We start from the raw sequence: 23,280 nt of genomic DNA, 5'->3' as shown, positions 1-23,280 counted from the left end.
ATAGACAGCATTTATTTACATTTTTCTTTTGCAAATATTGCTTATAATTTTGGCAATTAAGTTCAGTTTACCTAAAAACTCCTATGTCAGAAAAGATTAGTTGTATTATATTGGGGTTTCCACATTTGTGTGGAGAGATAATAATAGAGAAAATAATCAAATCTATGTTGACAAAGAAAGATGCTCTCAGGGACATACATTTTTGTCTATTCTGACTACTGCAGAAACTTACGAAGATACTCACCTCTTCAGTTCAATGTTTGGTTGAACAACATTTCCAACTTTGGTCATTTTCTCCATTGCTTCCTGAAAAATGTAAGAACAGTAAATAAATATCAACCCAGATTTAGCAAAACATTAAACTACTAAATTATATTTATATAAACTATGAAATGCAACTCCTTTTCTGGAGTTTCAGAAATATCCTTGGGATCTTATAAAATTACTGTAGATCTTCATTCAGGTCACTGCCAAAAAATATTGGATTTATATTCTAAACCTACAGTGTCTCCAGGACTCTCCCTATGATCCTCATTAGGTAAGGTTTATCTGTTTTCTTAAGATGATTTTTGTTTTTATTTCAGTAGTATATGGTGGAAGACAAATGCAAAAAGTTAAGCCCATTGAAAAGGTTGTTTGTTCTTGTCTTACTCTTCCAAAAATAATCTGCATGGATTCACATGATGCAAGAAAAAAGTCCTGCTGCGTCGTACAGTGCAAAAGAATGGTAAAATTAAGAAAAAAAAACAGAAAAACCTGTCAAGGCCTCTCTACCACAGAACTTTGGAATTCAAAAGGACTGAGAAAATTGCTCTGAAATCCATGTAAGCTATTTCATCATTCCCCATCACCACTATTAATTACACTAATAACAGCTGTCTGCCCAAACACAGAGTGCAAAGTCTAATGTGTGACTGCATTTCTTCATATTGAAAATCACTAGGATAAAAATACTGAAGTAAACAAACCCAACCCAGGGAGTGTGCTGTACTGCAGGTACCCAACCACAGATGCCTGTGGGCGAGGGCTGGCAGGAAGCATGTATTCAGTGGCACCTTTTGCTTTAAATGGCATTCATAGCAGCAAAAAAACAACAATTTGGCTTTAACAAAAAGAGACACACTCGACCATACAGTACAAGAATATATACCAAGGAATACAGAGTAAAAATTGCTCTTGTGTTTGATGCAAAAAAAAAACCGAGGATTTGGAATACACATTAAATAATAATAAACTTGATTTTATATAGCACCTTTAAAAGTGTCTGCTCAAAGCGCTTCACAAAAAGTAAACAATGCACAATGAGAGGAGACAGCAGAATTACAGTTACAATTAGGTTTAAGAATACAGTAAGACAGCAAAGGGACAAACAAGGACTCATTTAAATGAGTCTTGATTTGAAAGAACTCAGGGAAGGTGACTCTGATAAATCTGTTGCTTTTCCCCTATGGCATGTCTATGTGCTGTATTTGACAAAAGCCTGTGAGAATACATACTGAAAGCAAGAACATGTCTATATTTTTCAAGCGTTTAATCTGGCAATTGGCATTGTTAGTAGCAGCCAGTTTGGAATGTCTCAAATGCTGTCTACTACTGTCTCCTGCAGTAGTGTCTGAATACTAAACTGTTCATTGGGCTAGAGTACTGATGTTATATATTGTCTTTAAATGATAATACCTATAGCCTATTAAATGGAGGACTTAGGGCAGTTGTTGTGTTTTATAAGCATTAAACAAGTTGTTTATTTGTCATGAGACAAGGATTCCCTTTGGTCTCATGAGGTCTAGAGGTCTAGAATGAGACTGGAATGTCTTTGAATATTGGTTCAGCCTCTCCCTTCTTCAATGCCACATTGTCTAACAAAGCAGGAGTGGACGGGACTACACGAAATCCCATCCAAGAATAATAGTGCATAGCATTTGCACTGCAGCCTATAATTAGAGTATTATCCTTGGCCTGCAGGAGATGGCAAGAGACCTCACCACTTGACAAAGTCCAAAATAAATGTCTTTGATAGGACAGGTGCCAGCGCATGCCTCTGTTTTGTAGTGCTTCAGGGAGAACAACAAGAGCCAAAACTGTGCAGGGCAGAGTCACTATGTTCTTACTCACTCCTCTGCTTCTACTCCACTTTGAAGATGTATGATAACAGGGATAATAAGCATTCATGATTTCAGCTTTTGACATCAGTATTTTGCTTGCTTGTGAAGGTGTGAAGAAGTACAGCACAGTCTGGCATTATTAGGGTTGCTGTTACCTACTCTTTTCCATATTAAACGAGACTATTTCCCACAACACGAGACTATGAAAAAGATGAAAATGCATAAGTGGATTTACTGCACCATATATACAAATATACCAAATACACAACTTGATTCAAATGAGCTTTAATATATGAATCAATCCCATTACGTTGGACTTCAATAAGTCTTTATCATTAAAAAAGCAAGATGTACTGAAAGAAAATCAGTTTGACATTATAGCATATACTGTAATACTGGGGATAAGTGATATACTGATTAAAGTTAATTCATTATTCAAATAAAAAGAAAGAGAGAGCATAAAATTCTGTTTTAAGCTGATCTGTAATTGTATTTCTGCAATGCTCATCACTCCCACTAGATGGCTGTATACTATTATTTGCATACTGTCAGCTTAGTGAGAACCAGTATATTACTGGAGATAGATACTTTATTGATCCCGTGAGGGAAATTGCAGTACAGCAGCTTAACACAGACAACACAGCCACAGTGTAACAAATGATACAATAATAATACTATACATACAATACAATCAGTACAGTGAGGTGTGCACTAAAAGAGTTACTCACAGTCCAGGACACACAAAGAACAAACTAGAACAGAACAGTACGCAGAAAACCATATTGCACATATGAATATAAATATAGATATAAATATAAATATAAATATAAATATAAATATAAATGTATTGCACGGGTCCCTGGCATATATTGCACAAAAAACGGTTGTAAATGGGAAAAGAAAAAGAACAAATGTAGCAGTAGATGTGTAGATGTGTTCAGTCCAGAAACAGGTCACTGTCAATGTTGCCTCTGCCCAGACACAAGGTGGATGCATTGTACAGTCTTATGGCAAAAGGCAATAATGACCTCCTGTAGCGCTCCCTGTCGCACTGTGGATGAATCATTCTATTGCTGAACGTGCTCTTCATTTCTACAAGCCTGTCATAGAGGGGATGGGAGATGTTGTCCATGATGGCCTCTAGTTTGAACACCATTCTCCTCTCAGCCACCACCTCCAAGGGGTCCAGGTCAGAGCTTGCTCTCCTGATGAGCTTGTTCAGCCTTTTAGAATCCACTGCTCTAATCCCAGGGCCCCAGCATACCACTGCGTAGAAAATGGCGCTCGCTACCACCGACTGATAGAACATATGTAGCATCTTACTACATACACTGAAGGACCTGAGCCACCTCAAGAAATAAAGTCGGCTCTGTCCCTTCTTAAAGATGGCCTCGATGTTCTTAGACCATTCCAGTCTATCGTCGATGTGCACTCCCAGGTACTTATACGAGTCCACCATCTCCACGCCACTCCCATGGATGTAGACAGGACTAGGTTTGACCTTTTTCCTCCTGAAATCCACCATCAGTTCCTTTGTCTTTGTTACATTCAGTTCCAAGTGGTTCTCCCCACACCACTCCACAAAGCTGCTGACCAGTCCTCTGTACTCCTTCTCCTGCCCACCCTTGATGCATCCCACAATTGCAGAGTCATCTGAGAACTTCTGCAGGTGACATGACTTTGAGTTGTACTTAAAGTCCGAAGTATAGAGGGTGAAGAGGAATGGAGAAAGAACCGTCCCCTAAGGAGTCCCTGTGTTACTCACTACCTGTTCAGACACACAGTTCTGATGTCTCACAGACTGTGGTCTGCCTGTCAGGTAGTCAATGATCCACGAGGTCATGGAGGCATCGACTTGCATCTCCTCCAGCTTCCTCCTTAGAAGTAAGGGCTGGATGGTATTGAAGGCTCTGGAGAAGTAAAAAAACATGATCCTTACGGTGTTGCCAGCCCTGTCCAGGTGTGAGTAGGCCCTTTGCAGCATGCAGATGATCGCATCCTCCACACCAACATTGGGCTGGTAGGCGAACTGTAGGGTGTCCAGTGATGAGCTAAACAGGGGTCTCAGGTGGGATAAGACCAGCCTCTCCAGTGTCTTCATGATGTGAGAAGTCAGTGCAACTGGTCTGTAGTCATTGAGGACAGAGGTGCGCCCTTTCTTTGGTACCGGGACCAGGCATGATGTCTTCCAGAGCACAGGGACTCTCTCCAAGCGCAGGCTCAGGCTGAACAGTCGCTGGAGCACTCCACTCAGCTGATCACCACAGGCCCTCAGAACTCTGGGACAGACGTTGTCTGGTCCTGTGGCCTTACTCTGGTGCAGCCTCTTCAGCTCCTTCTTCACCTGGTCAGCCGTGATGGTCAGCCTGGCCTGGGGGATGGTGCTAATAGCGCTGTCAGTGCTGCAGGTGTTAATGGTGGAGGTGTTGGAGAATGGCAGCTGTGGGGGATGGGGGGGGTGAGAAGCTGTTGGGGGTCGTAGCTGTAGGCGGCCATGATTGTGGGGGGATCGAGGAGGTTTTGGGCAGTCGCAGCTGTGAAGGGTTAGGGAGCTTTCTAGAAACATATTTTAATTTATTTTAACATGTTTTGGAGAAGCCAGTTGGAATGTTTCGTCAGGTCCTGTAACTTATAATAATGATAATAATTGCTTACACTTATATAGCACTTTTTTGGACACTCCACCTAAAGCACTTTACAGGTAATGGGGACTCCCCTCCACCACCACCAATGTGCAGCATCCACCTGGATGATGCGACGGCAGCCATAGTGTGCCAGAACGCTCACCACACATCAGCTATCAGTGGGGAGGAGAGCAGAGTAATGTAGCCAATTTATAGAGGGGGATTATTAGGAGGTCATGAGTGGTAAAGGCCAATAGGAAATTTGGCCAGGACGCCGGGGTTACACCCCTACTATTTTTGAGAAATGCCCTAGAATTATTAATGACCACAGAGAGTCAGGACCTCGATTTTACGTCTCATCCGAAGGACGGCACCTGTTTACAGTATAGTGTCCCCGTCATTATACTGGGGAATTAGGACCCACATGGACCGCAGGGTGAGTGCCCCCTGCTGGCCCCACTAACACCTCTTCCAGCAGCAACCTTAGTTTTTCCCAGGAGATCTCCCATCCAGGTACTGACCAGGCTCACACCTGGTTAGCTTCAGTGGGTTGCCAGTTGTGAGTTGCAGAGTGATATGGCTGTTCGTAGTGTCATAACTTGCTGATTTGTTGCCCCTTAGTCACTCTATTATTAACACACTCCAGGATAAAGAAACAGAAATTAGATTAACAGAAATTGATTTGATCCTGAGATTGTACTGTCACACATCTGTATTCTGTCCTGTTGGGTGCACTGTAACAGCATATTGGCTTTTAGACTCTCTCTGAATGATGTATTTCACAACATTAAATATTTATTTCAGTGAATCAGAATGCTTAGAACTTAGAACCCGTGTCTACAGAACAGTACATGATATCAGCAAGGGGAACAACTACAATGAGCACTGGTACAGTACAATCACTTGTCTAATATCTTACCATATGCATGATCACCTGGTTAAAGTGCTGACAATCCCCAGTAAGACATAAGCCCTGAGAACCAGTGGCCAGTCTTGGTCAACATCTAACCAGCTAATTTTAAGTTCTTAGTTAAGACTTGAAGTTCCATGCTGGGCCATGGCTATATCATGAAAGATTGATACGGTACATACTGAAAAAAGCTATAAGGAGCCTTCTGATTTACAGCATTCTATATCTCTTCAGACAGAGTGTAGCTGTACCTGATCCAAAACCAGTTGTATCTGCCTATTTTAAAATAAGATTTGAGTATCACTGCAGTGAGTTTATACTGGAATATGGTATTGCTACAGCTATTCTGAATCCTCATGTGTACATGTACCCGAAGACATCATATTTTCTGTAGACTAACAGAACTGCTTAGTTGAGAAACAGTGAAATTGGTCTCCCTCTACTTGCTGATTAGGTAGAACACCATATGAAGAAAAATATAGGAGTATATCAGATTGTAACACAAATTACCTAACTGGTGAATTTCAACTGATTTCAATGCTGGAAAATGAATATCAAAATGAAATTTTAGTCTACACTCTGCACGATGTATTTCATAGAGAAAAGCTAATAAATTATAATTAATGTTTTTAAATAATGGCAGATTGCATTAGTCATGTAAAAAACTTTAAGTTATTAAAGTTTAAATTGCAGTTCATCTGGCATGTTTTATTTCAAGTTCAGAAGGAATACATGAAGGGAAAGGAATATAATTCTACATTTCTTATTTTTTAGTTTGGCTATTTTATTATTACTGCACAATGCAATTATGCTCTTATACAATTTTAATTACTGTAGATGTTGTGATCAAAACAAAAAGAAGTGTTATTAGACCAATGATCTTTACATGTACAAAACAGACACAAGGTTCAATCTAACACAAACATCTTATTAGTAACACGATAAGTATCCATCACTCTGGCCTGTTAACAGATGCAACTGGCGTTGTCTTGCTGGAACCCTCATGGATCAAACACATTCTGTGCATACCAAGCCAGAATGGCAACTGACAGGAAGCGTGAAGCGTTAAATGTGTGAAATGTGCCTGTGTTATTGTGGTGCAGGCAAGCTTCCTTGCAGGAGTTCCTTCTCCAAACACATGGAGATATCCAGCAGAGTTTTTTCTTGTTCTCTTTTTTCCAAGAGATTAATTGAAACTGATTTCAAAGGAGGCTTCTTGAGGGAGAAATGAAAAGCAAGCTGATTTATTTTATCTTTTCACTAATAATTCCTAAAAAAAAACAAAAGAGATCTTCAAAATATGCAAATGTCATATTCAAAGGAATGCCACAGAACTGAATGGCGACATTTCTAAATGAACTTTGTTCTGTTTTTCTGATACCTTATACTGAGTTTGAAGGCTTTCATCAAATACTGTAATTGTCCTTCAGTTTATTTTTAGAAAATATTTAATATTTTACTAAATACAGAATCATTATTGTTGTTATACCAACTTGATTCAGAATGATCAATTGTGTACTTTTTATGTTTCAGCTCACTGTTATGAGCCCCACTACCTGCACACAAAGTCCCTCCAACTAGCCAGAGTTTCATCTTTTTAACATGTCACAGGAAACACCTACTACACATCAGCAACAGCACTGCATGCCTACAAGTATCTGGGAGACTGCAGGGATTACTGTGTCACTGAGACCCAAGAGAGCCCTGGACAACTAGCCTGCTTTATCCTTGGTGGCATCCAACTAGATCTTGACAGTGCTCAGGTGAGTGCCTTTAAAGGTTTAACCACTTGGTATGAATCTATCATGGCATTATCCTACAACCTTGCTGCAGACACTACTGATAAAATACCCCATATGTAGTGAATGTACACATCAACCCTGACATAACTACAAAGACCGACAGACATGCCAGTCTACTGTGTAAATATTCTGGTTAATGCAAGGTAGATTTCTGCCCTCTGCAGCCTGTCTAAAATCTGCTATGAGTGATCACTCAGTTCTATCCCCAGTGTAGGCCACACTGTAATCATATTGGAATACAGTGAGTGAGGCCTGTCACCAATCAGACGCACACAGCCTGCAGTGCCCACATTCTGCTGACAGAGAGTTTACTACTCTCTGATTTATTACTACTGTATTATCTGTCAAAACCAAGATGAATGCTACCCTAAAATGTACCCCACTACAGCATTATTTCTGTAATAAAACAAAGATCACATGAAAATGAATCTAGCTATCCTACTGAAAACAAGATACATCTAATGCAGCTATAACAATGCTCAAGCTTTAAATAAATAAATACAATCATCATAACTAAGAAATAACACATGAGCTGCATCTGATCTCTTGAGCTTCACAAAATCATCATGTGACTACCACTTTAATTTTGGAGGGTATAGTGAGAATGTTTACAGTGAACAGCAGCCAGCACCAGGGATAAATGATAAACACTTTCCGGGAAGACATGAAAAAAACAATAAAGAGAGGAAAGCATTTTTCAGACATAGCCATATGCTTATGTCTGATGTGTTAGTATTAACAAATGCAAAACTGATACAACAACAGTTACTTCCACTTTCATGCATGACTTGAATAATCTAATAACTAATGCTGAGAGACTTCACTACACAATCTTCATAATCGATTCCTTTAAACACCTTCTACTAAAACAGACATTAAAATTCTCATTTTGTGCAGTTTTAGTTGGCTGAGAGTGCTGCTTGGCCAGGGCTGAGTCTATAACAGGCTGCTAGTCAGGGGTAAGGAGAGCAGATTTAAGAATCAGTGTTAGTGCCGACAGATGTCAGACTCCATGGCTTTTAGGATGATCCGTGGTAGCAGGAGGGGGCTGTAGTGTGGTGTTTATAATCGTAGTAACACAGGGCAAATGCAGGTTTTAAAACTGGACTCAGGCACTGAGAAGGGCAACAGATGGCGGCTGGTATCATATGTCAGTAAACAGGCAAAACACAAGGGAGCTTGGGGCTGCGAGCAATGAGTGGTGCCTCAGCGGAAACACAACAGTAATAATAAATGTTATTTTATATAGCACCTTTAAAAATCAATTTACACTGACCCATCTCCCTTCCAAAAACTTGCAGAACAACGATGAAAACTTAGAATGCTATAATTATAATAATTTCATGCATGAATATTGTAGTGGTCACCTCTTCCCCATCTGAAACACTTGGGCTGGTGTGGCTGGCCCAGGAACTGGATGCTACAGTGCCTGATCTAGAAGGGAGGCGAAGGCAAACTGGTGGCAGAACCAGACATTTCCCTGGGTGCCTCCGGGTTCCATGTCCGGCCTGGGGCTTGAGTAGCGAGTGAAAAGGATTTCACGCCAGAACACCTCAGGATACAGAGTAGTGCAGATATGTTCAGATTAAGTTCCTTAATTAATTTGGGCAAAGTCCTGTGTAAATAGTTAAAGTCAGTGAAACTCCTCACACAAAAGGTTTTTCTGAGTCCTTTTCACATCCTCACACTATAATATGGCAACTTTCAACCCAACAGATCTCAAAATGATTCACATACAGGAAGTGGCCAAGTTTATCCACTACTAAGGTTCAGTACCAACATCCCCGCTACACTAGAAGATCAGGTAGAGAGGTGAAAAGTTGCTTCACTGATTGAATTAAGGGGGCTCTTCAGAGAATCCAGTTTGTATAAGTCCAGAGGGAAATTTAGCCAGGACTCTGGGATTAACACCCTTACTCTGTCAAAAAGTGCCATGTGATCTTCAAATTTTTTAAAACCTATTCAGGTACAGTTTAATGTGTCATCATAATGGGATTTTTTTCACCAACTACACCACTCTGTACTTTACTATGCTCTTCCCCTGATTTGTCTTATTTGTCTTATACTTGTTACAATAAGTTATCTGTCATAAGGGCACAGTTAGGATGAGACACTTATCACGGGATTACTTAACTAGTTAACATGGCACTTAGTTACAGTACCCCTTATTTTCACTGATTACTATTGTAATTCCACAGCATCAGATAGAACAGCAACAGATAGATTAGTCTATCATATGATCAATGTAATAATTATTTAACTGATTATCTAATGTCAATTAGTTAGTACCCACGTGCTATTAAGTAGCTAGTTCAGTGCAGCTCAGACGTGTGGGAAGTGTAGGATGCTTTGAAGATGTAACGATGTCAGTTATTTAAATTCTACCCTGATGCCTTCTCTTAGGATCCCTGACAGTAGGATGGCTGCGACTCTGACACATTCATAGTGTCTTCATCTGCTACACTGCAGACATCAGGGGCAGCTGACGTCTGATCACAGACAGTAGATTCTTCTAAAAGACTAACTTAAACACCACAATAATTCACTGGGTAAAAATGCAGGAATAAATCATTTCACAACTTTAGTTTTGTATGTAATGCAATATTATTTAATGCTCATAGTAGTGAAATGCTAAGTAGTGATACTAAGCTAATAACACATAGGAAGAGTAGTCAGATAATGGAAAAACTCCATACAATACAATGCAGATCTCTTACTGTATATAAACACTTCCTTCATCATGGTAACTGAACTGATTATCGATCAACAAAATGTGAAGGGCTGCTTCTAGGAAATCCCTGCAATGAAATTGATTAATAGGTCTAGTTCTTGACTGTAGTAACTACTTGTAGCAGTCAAGTGTATTGGAAGAGCTGTCCATCTGTGCTGGGCTGCTCTGTACTATACCTGAAGTGAGCTACAATCATGGGAGGCACAGGCTCCAAGAATAGCTGCTCCTACCAGCACTGCCTCTGGTTCCTTGGGCAATACTACCGGCAAGCCTGGAGAGAGACACACCACACAATAAGTTATCGTGAGACTCAAAACAGCAAATTGTTGATCCTGGAGACCTGCAATAATGGAGGATAAAAGAACACGACAAAGGCAATTACAAACTAACAAGTGCAAAAATTCAGGAGAGGCACAAGAGTTTGAAAAATAAACCCTGATAGACACAAACAGGAGAGAATGGCTTGGCCAGTCAGATACACTGAACTAGAAGCTTTAATTTCTCATGAAAGGATACCCACAGAAAAACATGCTGAAATTAATAATGGTTAACTTAAAAGTGTTAAAAGGGAGCTCATACTAAATATCGAATACTATAGCTGCGTCAGCATGCGTAGGCTACAAAGGAAAAGGTAACGGGTTTATTCCATGCTGAAAAGAAAAGAAAGGAAACACGTTTAACATCTGAAGAAGGCTCCATGGCCGAAACTTTTTGTTTCCTTTATTTTCTTTTCAGCATGGAATTAACCCGTTACCTGTTCCGTTGAATACTATATAACACCTTATATATACAGTATATAATAATAATAATAATAATAATAATAATAATAATAATAATAATAATAATAATAATAAACTTTATTTTATATAGCGCCTTTAAAGGTGGCTTCTCAAAGCACTTTACAAGATGACAACAACAATAAATAAGAAGAATACACAAGAAAAAACACAATTACAATATATAGAAGAGACCGTGGATGGTGGTACTAAGAAAAGCAGAGGGGTGAAGAATGAAACCAGTTAAGTAAAGGCTTTTCTAAAGAAGAGGGTTTTGAGTCTGGATTTGAAGGAGTTTAGAGAAGATGACTCTCTGATATCCTTGGGGAGAGAGTTACAGAGCTTGATATATTCAGGTTTGAACAGCTACTTTATGTAACAGTACAAGGATACAGGCAAAAAGTAAGGAGTGATAATGTCTTAGTCAAGAATAACTATTTTATTTTCTTTCTTGGGACTAGAAACAACGCTACATTAAATCCCACTTATTGGTTTCTACCACATCTCTCTCCCATTTTGTGAATGGTTCAGGCCAGTGTCAGCTGATCTTTTGCTCTGGATCCCCCTCTCCCCCCTCAGGAATCACAAGAATAACTAAAGGAGGGGGGTTTTCGTGCTCTCTGCCAGGTATCAGTTCAATCACCTGAAACTAGCTGTGCTAGCTACACATGCAGGAGAGAGAAACCAAAACTATTTCGCAAACAAACAGCACTGTTTCGATCACAAGTGCCTTCTTGGCCTCTCCCTCTTTTTCTAACCCCACTATTATCTTCCCTTTCATTCACTTCCCTCTCCCTTTTACGCTGAAATAAAAAGGCAGATTTTTTAGGTTCATGGAATTATTTAACTTTGTCAGAGGTTAGCAGTTAACAACGGAACATGAATATTAATGCTGTTTTGTGAACAGCATTACTTGTTTTTTTCAATACAGCAATCAGGTAACTAACCCCCAAAACTTCACACTGACTTGCCCTCTACCTTTTCCGTATTTGTCACTGCAACAAACTGCCTGCCAATGTAAAACAGCTTTTGCGAAATTCTGCAGCACATCCATTTAAAGCAGAAATTTAAACAAGCAGTAGCAAACCATAAAAAGATAGTTATACAGTTATGTATATGAGGTACACTATTCTATATATTCTATCAATGTATTAAATTTGGAGATTAAGGAAGATCAGCCCTGAAATTCAGTGTTGTGTAAATACATACAGTATAGATAAAAGAACAACCTTTACATACACTCTTATTTCAACACACTCATAGTTAAACTGATCCAAGTATTTAACAAATATCAGCCAGGCCAGTTTTAGCCACATGATCTTTGCCCTTTTGATGACTACAGGCTTCCACTCAGGGGAATTCCAGCATAGGACACTAATCCCTTTGTCCCTGTGTTTAGATAAGTGCCTGCTCTCAGGATTATCTACAGGTCCTGGCTGAACTTTAAACCACATTAACAGCTCCTTAATGCAGATTCCTGTAAAACACAGCTCGCCTCCTGAAATCCACAATACACCCCCTCACACACACTTCTCCAGCTCAGCTCTCTCCCTTTGGGTGCTAGCAGGAGTGTTCTGAAACTGAAAACACTCTTCAACTGACCTTACCCTGAGTATTCCTGTGCCACTTGTTCCAAGGGGCATATAATTCTCTGTATTTGTCCTGAGGTTTTGAACTAATTAGCTGTTTGGATGTTTTTTTCAGCAGCAACATAAGACCTTCCTTCACCATGTCAACCTGTATCAGAAATTACTTTAAAATCTCAGCACAGGAAAATATTGCATCCCTCACTAGTAAATTTTGTTGCTTCAAAAAAGTTAATATTTATGGAAGAATAAAAGACAATATTTTTATTTAAATGCTTTCTCATGCTCCTCTGAAAGAAGCAGAGGTTTATTTAAAAAAAGGAAACTAAAGGATTCATTATTTAGTTAACATTAAAGAATGTTTAAACTTCCATCCATCCATTTTCTAACCGCTTTATTCATTACAGGGCCACAGGGGAGAACAGAGCCTATCCTGGCAAGCATGTTTAAACATAATGAATTAAATAATACTAATAGTGTATATAGATTTTTTTACAAGATTCCCAAAGTGTAGCACAAAAAAAATTAACAAATATATAAAAAAAATAAAATAAACAAAACATATCTATTCTAAATTAGGCATTATGATAGAAAAGCATAGGCAAACAAAATCATAAAATCAACCTAAAATAAACACACAACATGGACACTGTATATCCCTTTTAGAAAAACAATATTCTAAGTTGAAATAGTAATGTATTGTGCAACATTTGATGCTAAAAGTAAAGACCTTAAATGAAATATTGTTAAACTCTAGTTTTCCATGGTCACATGGTCTTGGGGGCTTTCCTCAACTTTCAGTTACTTTATTGATTTAATTATTTGCTGAGCTACACAAATCAGACCATAATATCCGGGTCTTAAAAGCACTTAAAGATTTATGGGACCTATGAGAGCTTTGTCCCTCACAAAGTCTACTTTTGTGAACCTGATTAAGAGTGATGCCTCTACACACCTGTGATGTCAGCGTGTGCCTGTATGAAGAGAGGGTTCTTACTGAGTCCACCACACAGGAACAGTGTGTTGATGTCATATCCTGCCCCTTGCATAGTTTCCAGGATGTGTCTTGTTCCCAGCTACAGGTGAGAAGATGTACTGTAATCACATATACTGTATGTATATATAAGATTTAAGACAAAACCCTGCAAATAAACACACACAAATCTTTGTAAAGTAAGTTTTCTTCACAAATATTGAAGAAGTCTTCTTTTGGAAAAGTAATTTAAAATTAAAATATTTTTATTAGTTCACAGTTGTAGCACCTCATTGCAGGTGACCAAAATCTGTATACACATTAAAGTAAGCAATCTACAGCAATCTACTGTCAGCACTCCAACTGTAGAGCTAAAACAGCTCCATTGGAAGTTATGTTAATTAATGTTAATGTTAATGTTAATTGCTAAGTTCCATTTTGTCTTGAAAATAAAATTTGACATTAAAAGCTTATAAGTACAGTTGCTGATCTCCGAATCAGGACTGTCACAGAATGCTACATGATCTGAGGCTGAGATCTGAAAGCCAGTACCCAGACATAAAAAAATCAAGGGGGTCAAGTGAGCTCTGGTAAATACCAGTAGACAGCTACTTTAGGTATTTATTATTATGAAAGAAAATTATCAATAAGGACATTTAAAAAAGGACATGATTTCAGGACATGAGGAGTTGGGGATGTTGTACTCACTGCGATGGACTGCACTGTGGCCAGATACAGAAGAGCTAAGTCATCAAGATTTTGAGAGAGAGAAAGGCCAACAACCTACACAGAAGAACACAGTCACACACTGAGATTCATTACCACGGTGTTTCCAAACTAGTCCTCAGGACCCGTTAAAGGCCAAAGATGATGGTGATGGTGATGGTGATGATAATAATAAGAACAATAACAATTAATTGCAGTTGCATAGTGCTTTCAGTGGATTCAATTTATTTACCACTGTGCAACAGCCATTATGTGTCAAGTGTCCCTCTATGCGGCAGACCAGGTGAAGGATTAAAGTAAAAATTTAGGAAATTTAGGCAGAACAGACTGTGCAAACCCAAGGTGGAATTTAGGCCATCAGAATTAACACCATATCTCTTATGAACAGTGCCCGGTCCTTTAATGTAACTATCTTTAAGGTCTCATCCAAAGGATAGCACCTCCTACAACAGTGTCCCCATTCACCACATGGTGGCATTGGTTTGGAAATCATATCTCAGAAGAAAAAGTGCCACTTATGCAACATCACAATCAGGATCAACCAGGTTTTTCTGTAGACATTTCCTAACCCAGTACTGACCAGGCTTTACTGCCAGCAGCCATATCACCCTGCAACTCACAACTGGCAACCCACTGAAGCTAAGCAGGTGTGAACCTGGTCAGTACCTGGATGGGAGACCTCCAGGGAAAAACTAAGGTTGCTGCTGGAAGAGGTATTAGTGGGGCCAGCAGGGGGTGCTCACCCTGTGGTCCACGTGGGTCCTAATGCCCCAGTATAGTGATGGGGACACTATACTGTAAAACAGGCGCCGTCCTTCAGATGAGACGTAAAACAGAGGTCCTGACTCTGTGGTCATTAAAAATCCCAGGGCGCTTCTCGAAAAGAGTAGGGGTGTAACCCCGGTGTCCTGGCCAAATTTCTAATTGGCCCTTACCAATCATGGCCTCCTAATAATCCCCCTCTATGAATTGGCTACATTACTCTGCTCTCCTCCCCACTGATAGCTGATGTGTGGTGAGCGTTCTGGCGCACTATGGCTGCCGTCGCATCAGCTAGGTGGATGCTGCACATTGGTGGAGGGGAGTCCCCATTACCTGTAAAGCGCTTTGAGTGGAGTGTCCAGAAAAGTGCTATATAGTGTAAGCAATTATTATAATTACTGAGACTCAGGCTACAAGGTGGTAGGACTGCTTTAAATGGCATCTACTGTACAGTACATAACTCTCTCTCCTGAAGCAGGAGAAGTAATACATATTAACACAGATAAAGAATATTTATGAAAATTTGGAAACAAAGTAAATAACACCTTTAGTTCAAGACAAGAATTGGAAAACAACTACTTCAGCAGTCAAGATGAAAGGAAATGTTTGTAATTGCAAGATTCTTAAATCTGTTACTATTCATGGCATTTAATATGCATTTACAATTGAAAACACTCCTAATCTGTTTTGACCCTGTGGTTAGGAAACATTAAGTAAACATTTTTATAAAGACCATTTTCCAGCAACAGTAACACAACAGCTACTCTATTGAACAATTACTGTTCAATAAAAAAAAAATTAAATGATAAATATTATATAGATTAGCAGGGACAGCATCCTTAAGAACACACCCTACAAGTAGAAAGATGTTGAAAATTTAAAAGCGAAAAAAAAGAGCAGGGAGGACACACACACAAAATTAAAACCAGAACCAGGAAACTTCTGGGCGATGCAATACCAGTTTTATTACTGTGGCAAGAACTTGGGGTTGGGCAGCACTAGTGATCTAATTACATGCATTTGGTACTGAGCCAGCACTAGTCCAATTTACTGTATAGGAAAGTAAGTCCTACAAGGACTCTGTTCCTACTTGATAAGTTGCCTATTTTATATTTGGAAATATAAAGATTTCCTTTTCATTGTGCTGGATGCGCGTACACTTTCCTACCCTTGTTCTGATTTCTATTTAAAAAAAAAGTTTGATAAGGAATAGACATGGATCAGCACCAATTACAATAGGAGAACCAGATGGTGTTGTTGCTTTAGTTCTCATTCCTCCATTCTTTCACAGACTAAACAGGCTCTTTTCCAGACCACAAAAACTATCCAGTATACAAATAATGCAGAATGGTATAAATGTTTTACATTGTGCATATCGAAAGGTAATGTACTGTAATTTGCCTTGATTAATGACTATGGGACTCCTCATTAAAAACACATTATTTTAGAGTTAAACACAATTTAAAACATGTCTCTGTCAGTGTTGCAGATGATTTCTGTGATCCCTGTAATCAAAGAGAGGATGAAAGTGATACCCCATTCCTATTTTACAGAGGCTATGAAATTTACTTATGCCTCCAGGACAACAGACTAATCTGCACACCTGGCTATGTTAGTCACTGCAAATGGTGAAGTTAGGACTGTTACCATTCCTCTGTTAAAAGGAAATATATTAATACAAAATGTTAAACATGTAACTATTAATAAGTTTATACCAATAAAGGGAGCTTGACACACAGAGGGAAGTAATACTTTTTTAGGAGAATCCATCACGAACCATCAAGATAGGATGATAAAACTTTGAACATAAGAATAAAAATAATCAAAAAATGAATTCTTGTGGTGTGATTATTTGGCAGAATGTTTAAAAGTGTCTTTTCTACTTCTAGACAGAAGAGGTTAAGTGTACATTTTGCATTACAAACTGGAAATTCAAGGGACTGTATTTCACCCGTGTAGTCAGAAAAGGCCTTCAGAATTTTAAGTGCCATTAAAGAAAATTAAATTTAATGTCTGTGGGATGACAATGTAAATTAGTGTACTTAAAAATAATAAAAGGCCATTTGCAATTAAGAAGATATGAGAGGCAATAGCCAACAATGTAGAAGCCATAAGCCAGCCAAATGAATGAAATGCTTTTGCATAAGTCTGTAAAAGCTATTTGTAACATACATGAGCAACAGGTGTTTCAAATTACAACCTCGAAGCTCATTAACTTGATCAGCAAAAATTGCATGTATAGGAAAATGTGGATTCACAGAAAAGGATTCTTTATCTTGAAAAAAAGGCTTTGTTAATCAGGGACTTTAGAGATGTAGCATTAGGGACTAATATGAAAGGGTATAAATAGAAATTTAAAGCAGATCCACTTAAATAACAAAGAGAAAAAAGAAAAGTGGAAGCACAACAGGAGAATGAGGGCAAAAGGCAGTGAGAAGAAAGACAATGAAAAAGACACTATTCTTAACATCATTCATCCATCATGCAGCACTGAGGTTCTCTGTCAACAACTTTCAAACATACATTACATGCATTAAATAAACTATACAGCATGTAGGAACCTTTTACATGTGTACTGAGAGAGGAAAGAAAAACTATACTACAGCACTGCTTGAAAGTATGTCAATCCTTCATCTTTCACGTGTCTAAGACAAATTATCTTTATAATATATAAATATAACAGAATATTCAATATTTTACAATATTTAATGAAAATACCCCAAATAATGGACACACGTACAAACATATATATATATATTATTTATTAAATAAATCATGTTTATTTAACAAAAACTCAAGGACACTGTGTGCAACAGTAAGTGAACCTTTTAATTCAATAAGCAGTGGCAAATCCTTTAACAGCTATGACAGTAACCAAGCATTTCTGATAGTTAGTATTCAGTCTCTCACATCTGCTTTGAGGAAGTTTTGTCCATTCTTCCTTATAAAAACTGCTTTAACTGCTCCAGATCTGATAGCTTTCTTGCATGAACAGCCAACTTCAGGTCTTTCCACAACATTTCTATTGAGACCTGGATTTTAAATTGACCATTCCGAACACATAATTTCTTCCTCTTAGTCCATTCTCTGGCAGATTTGCTGGAATGTTAATGGTCATTGTCATGCAGGTGGACCCTTTTTCTGGCTTAGCTTCAACTCACGGACAGACGGCCTGACATTCTCCTCCAGAATATTTTGATATGAGATTAAATCATAGTTCCATCAATGATGGCAAGTTGTCCAGGTCCATGGGCAGAAAAGCAGGATTTACATCAAACACAGCACGGCCAAAAAGATCAGTTTTAGGTTCATTGGTCCAGAAACATTCTTTCAAAAATCTACAGGATCATCCAGATGGTCTTTTGCAAACTTAAGACAAGTACTTATGGGAGGTTTCCCTCCCATGAACGCCATTGCTATTAAGCTTGTGTTGTATTGGTGAGGTATGAACATGGACAGCAGCTGCAGCAAGAGAGGTGTAGTCCTGGGGTTCTTTTGGAAATCTTGGATGAGTTTTCTTGTTGCTCTGTAGGACAATTTTGTAGGACATCCACATCTAGGTAAAATGTCTATTTCTCCATTTGAAGACTATTTGTCTTACAGTAGACTGACGAATTCCAAAAGATTTTGCAGTGGTTTTATAATATTTTACAGACTGATGAGAACTTACAACACTCTTTCCGTGGTTGTCTGAGGTCTTTTTAGATTGTGGCACGGTGCATTACACTTACTTGTTTGTGTAAGACGAAGCTGACTAGATTTCTTACCTTTATAAAGTAGACGGCATCCTAAACCTTGATTGGCTCTTTGATTGGTTAACTTGGTACCCAATTATTTTAGCACCTGGTTATACTGACCTGCTTGACTAATCTAATGAACCTAATGTGGTTCACTTACTTTTGCACAAGCACTTATAAAAGTAAGGGCTAATTTTCAATAAACAAGGACTTCACAATGAAAATGTAACATTTGTAGAACTAAGCAGGGATTCACAAACTTTCAAGCAGCACTGTACAGGTCTCTGTATTACACTCACCGACCAAAATACTGGGAACCCCAGCTGTATAATATTTGACCTCTGTGAGAAGGAAGAACATCCAAAGACCATCATACACTGCAGCTCGAGAGGGGTAGCCTTTGACTGATGATATGATAGATAGATAATACTTTATTAATCCCGTAGGGAAATTGATGAATATGATAAGGGCAATAAACTGTTTCACCAGTTTCCAGGAGGTCAGAGATCTGGTGATTGTTCAGGCCAGGTAGAGAGATGGAAGACTGTCTCATGCTCCTCAAGTAAACCATGGATTTGCTGCAACTGAAAGTGTCTATTCATTTGATGTGGGGGCATTACAGTGATTTTGGTGAACAAGTATACTTTTGTATAGCAAATCCTACCACAGTGCTGATCCAGTTAATCAAGGGCATTCCCAGCACCCCCAGATCATGACAAGACATATCTGTTTCATTTTAAGTAAAGTTAATATAATGTTTCCATATATAAACTGAGGTTAAATTTACAATCCCAATGCCAAATATCCGCAAGAGTTAAAACAGCAAGTCAACCACCATAACATGTCTTAAATATCCCATTCAGTGAATTGTATGCTCACACATCTAAAAGTGTCTTCATTTCAGACTGCTTTGAAGGTAGCTCACATGTCAAGACATTTGAGAATCACTAAATTCAAGACAGTGTACAACAGGGTACAACTATCTAAACTAGTTAAGGGCAGGGTTTTTAATCACACAGATCTCTAAACATTTTTATGAATAAATAACTAATTCATTAAATAAAAACTAGTTGTGTCAAATTCCTGAAATGGAATGGATCATATTCCCATACTTTATATACAGAAAAACTGTTTCTTTTTACCATTCCTTTCAAAGTGGGATCTGCCAACGGAGACCGGTTGCCATGGAAATCTGGCCAGATGTGCAGGTGAACAGTGAGCACGTCCAGGGGTGCGTCAACACTCATCGTGTGCAGATGACTATTTAGGTAAGTATAGATATTCACCCCACTACATAGTGCAAAAAGAAGAGAAAAGATATATGATAGTTTAACAAAAAAGAGTACTCTAATACAGTGAACTTACAGAGTACAAAGTAAATTGTAGCTCACGTACCTTAAATGTAATATTTATACCAACAAATTAGTGGCATCATTAATGTGCAGTTAAAACAAAGGAATTAAACATCTAATTATAAAAGTTAAAAGAAACTTTTACTGTCTGCAGTGCACTGTCTATATTTAAAACATAATAACCATGTGGACTTTAATAACTGCTTTTGTATAAGATTGGGTAGCGAGAGTAGCAACTTAAAAGAGGACAGTTAACAAAATAAATGAAGAAGGTTGCCAGTTCAAATCCCACAGCTGGCAGAGGAATCCTACTTCGTTGGGCTCCTGAGCAAGGCCCTTAACCCCAACTGCTCCAGGGGGGCTGTACAATGGCTTACCCTTGCTCTGACCCCAGGCTCTCTCCCTGTCTGTGTATCTGTGTGTCTCACGGAGAGCAAGCTGGGGTATGCAAAAAGATTAATTCCTAATGCAAGAAATTGTATAGGGCTAATGAAGTGATGTTATGTTATGTTATGTTATGTTATGTTATGTTAAGTATCATTACCTGATAATACCTTTTAATTCATCCTTCATGTGTGCGGTTGTAAATAAACACTTGGAAGATAGCTGTTTGTAAAGAACTGGTTTCAAAGGAAAGAACACAATATCTAACTTTAAAATGGAACTTTATTTCCTACCTAATGGTAAAATAGTGTAGTGCCTTACCACTGTGAAAACCCAGACTGTAAGGAACTTTACCTGAATCAGATAACTGTGTTTAAGTCTCACTAATTCATAACTTTTCTTGTTATCCTGTTGAAGCTGGATTTGCTGATCCAGTCAATGAATTAGTCTGGGTACTGTAATTCAGAGCTAGATGATCTCACAAGGGTCACCTTTGTCTGTTTTATTATGATTGCTGGGGAATAGCAAGGCAATCTTGTAAAAATATCAAGCCATTCTACTGCATTTCCCATCACCCCTTAATTTCAGGGCTTGATACACAAAAAAGTGATAGAGACCAGAACAGTGGGGTGTGCGGGAGGAGGGGGAGTGCGTTGCCATGGACAGTTTTTAGGTTTTGGCTTGAATTCATAACCAAAGCCAGGCTACGTGGTCCATAAAGACAGAGGGCACTAATTAAAACAACATGGGCTTCCTGGATTCCTGCTTCAGACTGGGTCACGTGCAAAGCCCTGTGCCGGCTCACAGTTCACTTTGGGAAAGCAAAACACATGTTTTACTTTATTAGTTGTTTATTTATAAAGGCAATAGAGGAGGAAGATTTAAGGGAATAATCAATTACTTCCATCATAAAAATGAAGTCTGGTAAACAAGTGCTTTAACAAATATTCCTCAGAAAAGGATTTGTTGATGATCACCTGAAGTTAAAAAACACGCTAGTTTCTCCAACTTACCAGTCTTTTATCTGCTGAGAAACAACTTCATACAACTTCATACACCATTTCTTTTGACATTCTTTTAAAAAAAACTACTGTTCCATCAATGAGCATTTACGTTTTGTAAAATTTTTAAAATATTTAAAAAGAAATATGTCTAGGTGCAATTAATACTTTTTTTTTTCAAAAAAATTCTACACAGCAGTCATTTAAGCACATTACATTTTTTTCCTTGAAAACCCTTAAACTGCCCAGAGAAGGTTTGGTTTTTAAATTGCTGTACCAGATTCCAGCTGCAAACTTTGATGTCTATAAAGCACAAGTGTGGATGACACCAAGGATGTCTGCTGCTTGTGGGCCTGCTGAAGCTCTAGGCACTGCTGGTCTGCAGGGCATGCTTGTATCAATTAATTAACCTATATATCTATTTCATTTTCTTACAGAATCATTTTCCTGGTGAGGTTCACCTCAATGGGCCATGGTATAAAAATGCATAATGTAAGTGAAGTACAAGGGCTATGCACTGCATACAGAAGGTTCTCTGTTTCAAACAACACATTATGGAAATGATTTAAAGGTCCTCAACACCTTCAAATGCAGTTTATGGTCTTGTGGTCTGTAGTTAGAAGTAAAAACAGGTCTGAGAAAAAAAACGTAAGAAAACTACAATCGCAGTAGTTTCAGTCAAAGAATTACAATCCAACATAATTTTTAGTTGCTGCTAGAAAAGGTAAATTCTGTTATATTATATGACTTTACTCAAAACAGAGTTTTCTTAATATCCAAGATCCTAGAAGTGCATTCTATAAGAGTGTAAAAAAAAACTATAGAGGCTCCTGTGCTATCCATATGCCATTCTGCTGTTCTGCATGTGCTTAATGCAATAGAAAAGCAAGAGAAAAACAGTTTTTACCAGCTGTGAAGAACAATTAAGTATGAAACTGTAGACTTAATAAAAGGTACCATACCAGGTTTGTCAGAAACTGGCTGACTAATGAAGTTCGTCTTTACCTGAACCAGAGTCAAGCCCTCAGGTTTTACAAGCCTTCATTATTGAAAAGTCCAGCTTGCAATAATAATTCACCGGCTCTTAATGTCTCCCCTGTCAGGCTCTAATGAGGTCCCTGGGGACACTCACATGTGCTTACAGCTTTAACCCCTGACTTCTCAGCAGATGTTTGTTTTGTTTAGAATCTCAGCCAGGCCACCAAAAGGTATGTTTTTTCAAGAATGCTCTCAGCATGCCAATGTGTCATTCTTGGTGCGTTGTGAACATGTTAGTGCTGACACTACATCATGTTCAGTAAATCAAGCTGGGAGCTGATTGTTTGGTGTTTTTCTTTAGTGTGTTACTTGTTAAAACGTTCACTCGACTGCCACCCAACATATCAAATTACAATAATTACCACATGACACAACATGATAGAGAACGCTAAATATTGGCTCCAATTAACAACATATGTACTGTATATAATAATAATAATTGCTTACACTTATATAGCGCTTTTCTGGACACTCCACTCAAAGCGCTTTACAGGTAATGGGGACTCCCCTCCACCACCACCAATGTGTAGCATCCACCTGGATGATGCGACGGCAGCCATAGTGCGCCAGAACGCTCACCACACATCAGCTATCAGTGGGGAGGAGAGCAGAGTGATGTAGCCAATTCATAGAGGGGGATTATTAGGAGGCCATGATTGGTAAGGGCCAATTGGAAATTTGGCCAAATTTGACATATATGAAGCCATAATGTCCTAAGTTTGCTCAAAAGAAAGGATTTTATTGCATAAAGTAGTGTCTGCTTGTTAATAAATGAT

The 23,280-nt window shown here is 38.5% G+C and overlaps 1 protein-coding gene across 4 annotated transcripts in view; it reads right to left on the bottom strand.

Annotated features, from left to right (window-relative positions):
- fggy (FGGY carbohydrate kinase domain containing) overlaps positions 1-23,280 on the bottom strand; it is a 95,651-nt gene that overhangs the window by 1,389 nt on the left and 70,982 nt on the right. For all 4 annotated transcript variants that reach the window (XM_088598781.1, XM_088598784.1, XM_088598783.1 and 1 more), the window contains 5 exons: positions 19,872-20,019; positions 14,213-14,287; positions 13,487-13,607; positions 10,346-10,440; positions 245-306 (listed from right to left, as the gene is read on the bottom strand). In XM_088598781.1, the coding sequence (XP_088454907.1) occupies positions 245-306; positions 10,346-10,440; positions 13,487-13,607; positions 14,213-14,287; positions 19,872-20,019 (501 nt within the window). The remainder of the gene's footprint in view (positions 1-244; positions 307-10,345; positions 10,441-13,486; positions 13,608-14,212; positions 14,288-19,871; positions 20,020-23,280) is intronic.

Source organism: Lepisosteus platostomus, chromosome 11 (genome assembly GCF_059453375.1).
Source record: "Lepisosteus platostomus isolate fLepPlt1 chromosome 11, fLepPlt1.hap1, whole genome shotgun sequence".
Lineage (NCBI taxonomy): Eukaryota > Metazoa > Chordata > Actinopteri > Semionotiformes > Lepisosteidae > Lepisosteus > Lepisosteus platostomus.
Note: the sequence above shows the minus strand (reverse complement) of the source record. Positions and strands in the feature narration are given on the sequence as shown.